The sequence below is a fragment of the Leiobunum rupestre genome, chromosome 1 (assembly GCF_980474605.1).
Source record: "Leiobunum rupestre chromosome 1, qqLeiRupe1.1.hap1, whole genome shotgun sequence".
Lineage (NCBI taxonomy): Eukaryota > Metazoa > Arthropoda > Arachnida > Opiliones > Sclerosomatidae > Leiobunum > Leiobunum rupestre.
Genome location: NC_143384.1, coordinates 58,780,451 through 58,786,731, shown reverse-complemented (window position 1 = coordinate 58,786,731; position 6,281 = coordinate 58,780,451). Strand labels below are relative to the sequence as shown.

The 6,281-nt window shown below is 34.2% G+C and overlaps 1 protein-coding gene across 1 annotated transcript; it reads left to right on the top strand.

Annotated features, from left to right (window-relative positions):
- Nucleotides 1–4,354: 4,354 nt before the first annotated feature.
- LOC149963387 (baculoviral IAP repeat-containing protein 7-B-like) lies at nucleotides 4,355–5,282 on the top strand. The gene is made up of 2 exons (XM_090170580.1): nucleotides 4,355–4,608; nucleotides 4,808–5,282. Exon 2 carries the CDS (start codon nucleotides 4,815–4,817, stop codon nucleotides 5,175–5,177), a length of 363 nt encoding a protein of 120 aa, XP_090026706.1. The 5' UTR covers nucleotides 4,355–4,608; nucleotides 4,808–4,814; the 3' UTR covers nucleotides 5,178–5,282.
- The last annotated feature ends 999 nt before the right edge of the window (nucleotides 5,283–6,281 follow it).

Sequence of the window (6,281 nt, the reverse complement as noted above, 5' to 3'; positions counted from 1 at the left end):
ATCAAGTCAAAGTTTAGTAAATTATACCCAGGATATAAGTTATCATGTTGACTTATAACCCTAACTTAATAATTTAAGCAATTCTTTTCTCTCTCTCTCTCTCTCTCTTAAAGAAATCTTATTGTAATAAGCTTAAAAATTTAGGAATAAACTTATATTATAGGATGAAGAAAAGTCAATAGACATTTATTTGTAAATTATTCGCAATTTTATTTATTTATTTATCTATTTATAAAACGAACTACAGTTCGGTCTCTGGGAGGCTTAGGGTAATGACAGCATCCCATGAAATCGAACGCTGAGCACTCCTCCCGTCGACGGCTTCTCTTCGACCCTCTTCTTCCACAGTACGTACAGCGGAGATGGGGCGGGAACTCCTTTATAAGATGCCCTGGGATGTGTTTGGTATAGACATTACCATGTCGAAAAATTACTCCCATTTGATAATGCGCGCACTCTCGACCCCAGCAAAAGAAGAGTCCTCCGCCTCTTACTGCCAATTCTTCCGTACATTCGCCGCAGTGAAAGCAAATCATAGATTCGGTTGTCGTACCGACGTACTCATTTCCCGAGGCCAAAGTTATGGAAATAGGATCCATTACAATAAAATTAGTAAGAATGAATGATTGAATATAATATATATACAAAGTTTAGAATTTACAATTGACGTATATCTACGTACTTAGTCCCTCGAGCCGATTCCGAAACAATTCGAATTGGCTGTTTTCTTAATACTATCTCTCAATTTTTCTGTTTACCCTTTTTATACTCGAAAAAAACAATTTACAACTGACATCATAATTATAAACTGGGGGCGGGGGTAGAAGAGAAAACTTTTCGAAAACCAATCAAATTTAGTTATATCAAAATCAAAACAGTAGTCCTCCAAATTGGTAGTCAAACCAAAAAATAAGTAATTAAAAATTTAAACTATATTCAAATTTTCCTAATGAATCATTATCGAACATAGGGCTCTAGAAATCGTTATCATACTCGTATCTTATTAAACGGTACAGATGTTTGTGAAACAATTTTGGTCAGGGACACTTTACGTGTTTCACTTTATCGATTTAAAATCATAGTTTTAAGCAAAATCGTAAAACTAAGTACTTACTTTCTTAATTACAAGTACGCTAGGACGTCCCTCGTAAATTGCTTAGCTTAATCAACTTTTTTCCTGTAGTGGATTTCAGGAATGGAATGGTTTTATAGTACAAAAATGACCCTCTTTTATACGAGATGAGAAGTATGTGGGCACTTAAAAAATTAGATACCACTAATGATTATTTCGCTGTATACTTAAGTTATTTCTAAAAAAAATATTAAAATCAACTTAAGTACCCCTGTACTACCTTCTTTGTTTTCGAATTTCAGATAGCAAAACAACACTTAAGTTGAATTCCTTTTATTAAAATTGATACTTTAATATCTTTAGAAGTATATAAATTAAACAAGAAGTGTACCCACTTAGCTTAATTTGAGCCCTTCCAATGCATCCATAAAGTTTACGAAGCAGACGATGGTAAAAATAGAGGCCACCATTGAGAATAGAGGATTGAAAAAGTAGAGTGCTAAGCTCAGTAAACATGTATTTGGGTTTTGTCCTATATGAATTTTCACGTTTTCAGAGGGATTAAACATTTTATACTAATTTTAAAAGTCGCGTTACTTCATTTTCTTCGCGATTTATATTTTAAAGGTTATTTTTTATTGTCATGGTCTTTTATTTTGAATTGAATTTAACCCTGTATTTAGCGTTATTTCTATTCTAACACTCAAAACCTATAATCAAACTAACTTGCAAACCCTCAATTGGCAATATTTTATAAATTAGATTTATCTGTAAAAGTTTTATTTTAACATTTCTAATATCAAATGGTTGACAATATTTTATTAATTAGCTTTATCGGTTCGCTGTAGTCGCGTTACCATGTTATCTGCGTCCGTGCGAAACGGAAATCAAACGAAATTACCTGGCGAGCGAAAATAATAATTAGTGCACTTCTTGTATTATTTATATACTTTTGCTATGGTACATTTGATTATAAAAATTTATAAATTACCAAACCCCTCCTCCCACCTCTCACCGTTTTTAAGTACCAAATGAAGTTATTATTTCAAGTGATTTCTGATTTGGCATAAATATAGGAGCGAGCATTCTACATTATTTTTACATTCTTCGTAATTACGAGCAAGTTTAAGGGCTAAATATTAGCTATGGAAAATAACGTGGATATGCGTGTAACTAAAGCAGTTCTAAGGTTTTCTTTTAAGCCTGATATGCCAAACGAAAAACAATTTTCGTTTAGAACGTTAGAAATAATGTTAAGAAAATATAAAAACTGGTATTTACGTGAATTGAACCTGCAAGAGGACGAAGGTTACATCGACGTCCATCTAGCTACCCATGTCGTCATTGAGAAGATTTTTCAAAGATTGGGCCCTCACTCAAGGGAATACATTAACGTAAGCTTGAAATTTGTTTTGATCTAATTATTATTATTATTATTATTATTCGATTCAAAACTTTGATTATACAACATAAAAACTTGCGGAGACTAAAGCGTTAGTAAGTTAGTGTATGTATGTATGTATGTACGATAGTGGATATATGAGACAGTGATAAATTGAACTAGTGAATAGAAGGTATGGATTATCGTTTAGCTTATTATTTTGATTTCTTTACTTTATAGATCGAGAGACGTATTGTAGGGGTCTCGGACGAGGACGAGGAAAAAGTTAATGCAATGCTAGATGTTTTTTTACACGGCGATTTACCCAACGCTGAATAAAACGAAGCATCTTCATCTTCGGTGAAACGGGTACCGACTCCCAAAATTGAAATTAAAGCAAAAAAAATGAAAAAAAATCTGTATAAAAATAAAATAAATAAATTTATTTTGATCCGAATGTGGTTTTTGTTATGGAACCAATGACAATAAGCTTTAAACTTGGCTTACTTTGATAAAAAACGTCTCTTATTCCCCAAGAACATGTATATTTATCGAGAATGTACTAGCTCTATTAGATATTTTGGAGGAAGGGCGAACTAAAATTTATGCTTGTTTACGAAATTAATTAGCATATTTTTTAAAAAAAAACATTTATTCTTAACAAATGCATTCATGTTAGGATATGATTTACGGAAAATGTACTTTCATGGGCTAGGCTTAGAAATTTAGTCTTAACTATTTACACTTTACAGGTTTTTAGGTCTAGCTTTAATTTTTTGCGTATTGGAAAATGTATTTCAGCATATTATTATAAGTAAACTTTTAGTGTTATCAATGTCCACCAGTTAGGAAATGGTTTATGGATAGGAAAATATTTATAAATACTAAAGACAGAGGCAGAAACTAGGAGATCAGAGGAAAAAGATTTTTGAGATGCCACTGATGTGATAGCCTACATTGAAGATGTTGAAATTGTTTGGTGAGAAAACACAAAACCTTTAAAATAAAATAATTGATTTTCCGTATTTAATTTTTTTCTTAAAATCCTACTACTATGCCAAGAATGTATTTATTTATTTATTTATTTATACTCAGGGAGAATGAATATGTCGATAATATTTTTAGCGTTTCTCCAATTCCACCCGTTGAGATCTTTTAATATCACTGCTTTGAGAACCATGGCGCCATCTAAACTTTGAAATAATCCTTAATTAAATATATTGATAAAAGAACTCTAGTGATGACACTTCCACTATTTTCAGTGACGTACCGATTCTCACGTGACTTTCATTTTCTGTGCGCGCGCACCCGATTAATAAGATAACTGAACTTTGAGCAATGGATTTTTTTTCCACTGGTACTTAAGATATGCCGTCAGGGTAGTCATGGGAATCAATTCTTAGTTATCTCAATAAAGAGTCTTAGCATTGGGAATAGTCATTGAAGGTCACGCTGAAAAGTAAGTTATAATAATAATAATCAGCTAGGCTATTTTATTATATTTAAAATGAAATTTTTAGGCATTCTTTTATATATACAGAAATTAGGTCTAGTAGGGGTAAGATTAGCGTAGAAATTAAGTTACTATCACGTGACTCGTTCATTTTTCTGTGCACGCGCACGTTTAATAAGATAACTGAACTTTGAGCACTGGATTTTTTCCACCGGTACTTAAGATATGCCGTCAGTGTAGTCATAGGATTTTTCACTCTTAATAAATACTTTAAAATGTAAAAAATAAGACTCATTATTGAAAAAAACTTAACACTTAGCCATTTTTTAGCAATCTTCTACGTAACTCAATTTTCCAAGATGATTGTTTTCCGTAAACATTTTCAAGTGAGAGCTCGATTTTGATATCGTCAACGTGATATTTCCAAAACTATCCTTCGAGTAGCAAAGGGTTTTTTCCAAATACTCAAGTGGGTTAATATGTGCCGTCAATCATTAGAGGCAGTTTAAACTGTCAGAGAGAGACAGCCAATAGAATTTGAGGGTTATTTGAAGTTTAGATCACGTGATGAATTATTCTCAACAAGATAGGAATAAATTAATCTTCCGTGCGTCATTTCTCTACGGCACATTGACGAGTAAAGACCTGCTGACGGATCGCTCAGTCTTTTCTACAGCTTGACAAAGGATTTCTACCCGTAAAGTAAGTAACTATTTTTTCTTGGTAATAGACTATATTTTTAGACATATTTAAAGCAATTTGCATATTGAAAAAAGCATTTATATTGATAATTTTAGCGTAGAAATTTAACCATATTGATAAAATTAGGTTTAGTAGACTTAGGGGTAAATGTAGGCTTAGAGAATGTATCATTTGAAACTATAGAACGTATTTGGTCTAGATCAGCTATGGACATTGAAGTGTATCGACTTGAAACGTTTCGTCACTGGAAAAATCCGCACGTCACTAAGGAGCAACTAGCGAAGGCTGGATTCTACTATATTCAGCAGGGCGATGAAGTACGATGTTACAAATGCCATGGCGTATTAGAAGGATGGAAATCAGGAGACGTACCAGAACTTGAACATGCTAGATTCTTTCCAAACTGTCCGGCTAGGGATAATTCACCATCGGAAAAAAAGTACCTTTCGCTAGAATGGGACATTCCCCCGACGCCAAAAGCAACTACGGTCTCTGACAAAAGCTTCTCACCTGTACCAGAAGAAGACGTTTGTGACTGTCCCTCGGATGTCAGACGATACTGTTGCTAAACACTACAAATACGTGAGTTAGAACTTTTAATTAAATTAAGTTGCAGGAGATCGTTTCACCCCATTTAAATGCCTGTAAACTTAACTACTTTAATTTGTTTTAATTGTGTAATGTACAAGATAACCATCTAATGGAATATCTGATAGTACCTACTAACATGTAAAACAAAGTTCTAAAATAAAAAATTAAATGTAAATAACTTGTTTTTATTGCCTAGAGATTAGAAATTAAGGGGTTCGAAAGCGATAAGCAAACGGGTAAAAATCTAATCTCCAGATATCTGCGCGAGGAAAACTAATTTTGGAGAATGGGGATGGGGGAAAGCAGGGATGTGCCCAAAAATGGACCAAAATGGACCAAATGTACCCCAAAAACGACCAAAGTCACCATTTTCGGCCCTATGTACCCCATTTCGGACCAAATGTACCCCAAACTGGACCTTTTAGCTTTATTGTAATGTTAAACTCCCATAGAGATTCCCCTAAAAAGAATAATAAACTGGCGGTCCAATTTTGGGTACATTAATTATTTCGGAGAGATAAAACTAATTCTGGCAAACTGCTGCGATTTATAGCGAATGGGGAAAAAGCCAATTTCTAGCGATTGGGATCGATAGTATGAGAGATAACAATTATGGTTGTTTTTATTGCCTAGAGATGGGGGAAAGCAACTGGTGATTAGAAGGGGTGAAAGCAATGGGGGAAAGGAGCTGGTGAACGAGAGATAAAGTATCCAGTGAATGGGGGTTGGGGGAAAGCAACCCGTGAACGGGAGAATCTGGTGATTAGAAATTCTGGTGATTGAGATGGGGGAAAGCAACCCGTGAACGAGAATCTGGTGATTAGAAATTCTGGTGATTAGAAATTCTGGTGATTGAGATGGGGGAGAGGCGCGGGTGAACGGCGGGAGCCAAGCTCTTTGTGTCCTTCCGGTGATTGAGAATGAAATTCTCAATCACCGGCGGGACACCCTTCTCTCTCATTTGCAACAATCCGAGGAAAATAACGAAGTTTTGGGGTACCCTCATGGAAAGATATTAAACTAATAATCTTTTCGATATGCCAGTACCAAATTACCCGATGAAAGAAAATTTTCTGCAAGAG

Excerpts from the sequence above, each read along its gene's own strand:
- LOC149963387 (XM_090170580.1), top strand. The coding sequence starts at position 4,815 with ATGGACATTGAAGTGTATCGACTTGAAACGTTTCGTCACTGGAAAAAT.